The 1,916-nt window shown below is 44.0% G+C and overlaps 1 protein-coding gene across 1 annotated transcript in view; it reads right to left on the bottom strand.

Annotated features, from left to right (window-relative positions):
- LOC105994191 (vomeronasal type-1 receptor 4-like) overlaps positions 1–1,594 on the bottom strand; it is a 30,984-nt gene extending 29,390 nt beyond the window's left edge. Inside the window, exon 1 of the mRNA XM_013027620.1 lies at positions 1,414–1,594. Within this exon, the coding sequence (XP_012883074.1) occupies positions 1,414–1,594 (181 nt within the window). The remainder of the gene's footprint in view (positions 1–1,413) is intronic.
- Between the last annotated feature and the right edge of the window lie 322 nt (positions 1,595–1,916).

The following is a 1,916-nucleotide window of genomic DNA, read 5'->3' as shown; positions in this document are numbered from 1 at the left end:
AGGGGGAAAACAATGGAGGGGCTAACAATGTTCAAGAGGAAGTGTACTCATTACCTCACTCATGTAACTGTAACCCTCTGTATAGTATCTTTACAATAAAAAAAGCAAAAAAAATGTGCTTTTCAAAATTATACTTAATGTACTTGTTGAGTTAGCAGAGAGTCTAGAGATATGTAATATAGGCCACCTAGGAAAATAAAGAGTTGTGAAAATAAATTATATGGAAGAAATAAGCACAGACAAGACTAAAGGAGTAACTGTCAGGAAGGAGCCTTGATGTTTGTAGTCAGAGCTACACCAGCAGGACTGCCTTTATTCCTTTCTTCTTTCCTCCTTCCTTCTTTCCATCCTTCCTTTCCTTCCTTCCTTCCTTCCTTCCTTCCTTCTTTCCTTCTTCTTTGCTGGCTTTCCATATGTCTTCTCTGTCTGTCTCTATTTGTCTGTATATCTGTGTCCCTCATTCTCTCTTTGCTTCTTTGTGCAGTCCTGAGGCTTGAACTCTGGGCCTCCGTTCTATCCCTGGGATGATTTTGCTCAAGGCTAACACCCTACCACTTCAGCCACAGCACCACCAACATCTTTTTTTTACTGGTTTATTTGAGATGAAAGTCTCAGAGTTTTCTGCCTAGACTGGTTTGAACTGTGATCCTTAGATCCTACCTCCTCAGGAACTCAGAACACAGGCATCAACCACCAACACCCAGCTGCTATTTTCTTTCTAACTACTTTCTTCTCCAGAACAGAAAGGGTTTTAAGAATGATTTGCTTCGTTGCATAGGGAACTATTAAAGAAAGAAAGAAAAGAAACAAAAGACTCTAAATGGAATTAGGAAAACATGTTAAGTGAGTTTAACCAGTTTATCTTGAATTTGACATGATTACCAATTAATAGGGCAGATCATCTGGAGGAAGTTAACATGACCTAAAAAACATTATGCCAAAATCTCACATTTCCACTTTCATATAGTTTTGTGGGCCAGAAAAATAGAGACAGATGAACACACACACAGATATATAGCACACAAATGTGCAGGTGTGGACGTGTGCACACCTCTTTCTCTCAGCAGATGACTTTTATCTAGTTGGAGATTGTTGAATGGACAAGCAAAGTTCAGCAGAGATGTAAGCTTGGTGGTCCTCAAGGGAGGATCACTTTCATCTTCTTGGTGCAGGTGAAGAGGAGGCTGCAGTGAATGGAGTGTCTGCTCATGAGCAGGAAAGGACTGAGGGCTGAGAAACAGCTCATAGCAAACACTGAGATATGGTGCAGCACAGGGCTGGGGTTGTAAATCACAGTCAAGCAAGTCTGACAGATGCAGGACACGGTATAAAAGGAGACAAAGGTGCTCAACAGGAGGAGGATGATTATGGTAGCTCTGGACTAGAGAGAGGCTCTGGTGGAGACGCTGATACTCTGTATGTGTTGCATTCTCTGCTTGTGTCTGTACAGGACAAAGAGCATGGAGGTGCTAGCCCAGAGCATGAGTCCCAGACACAGAACATCAGGCACTGAGAGCATGGCCACGTACAGCACATTAGCAGCTGGATCCTGACGCATGGAAGAACAGTATCCATAGGCCTTTAAGCTCGTCATGTTATCCTGTGCTTTGGGTCTGGTCATGAACATAAGACAAACAATGCTCACCAGGAGAAAGGCCCCCCAGCTGAGGTAGAGGGCTTGTGGGCTCTCCCCTTCAGCCCTGCCCACCTGGAGGCCCCCTGGCTGATGCTGACAGCCTGGAAGATGCTCAGGGAGCAAGTGCTAACAATCGACACCCCCCTGCACACTTGGAAAAGATAGAAGACCATTTTTCACTCCATATCATTGAAGACATTTCTCAAGACCCAAGCCACTATGGTTTGGGGAACATCCCTACACAGAAGACTTAGGAAGTTGGCCACAATTAAGTGCCCAA

Source organism: Dipodomys ordii, unplaced genomic scaffold, assembly GCF_000151885.1.
Source record: "Dipodomys ordii isolate 6190 unplaced genomic scaffold, Dord_2.0 Scaffold105, whole genome shotgun sequence".
NCBI lineage: Eukaryota > Metazoa > Chordata > Mammalia > Rodentia > Heteromyidae > Dipodomys > Dipodomys ordii.
Note: the sequence above shows the minus strand (reverse complement) of the source record. Positions and strands in the feature narration are given on the sequence as shown.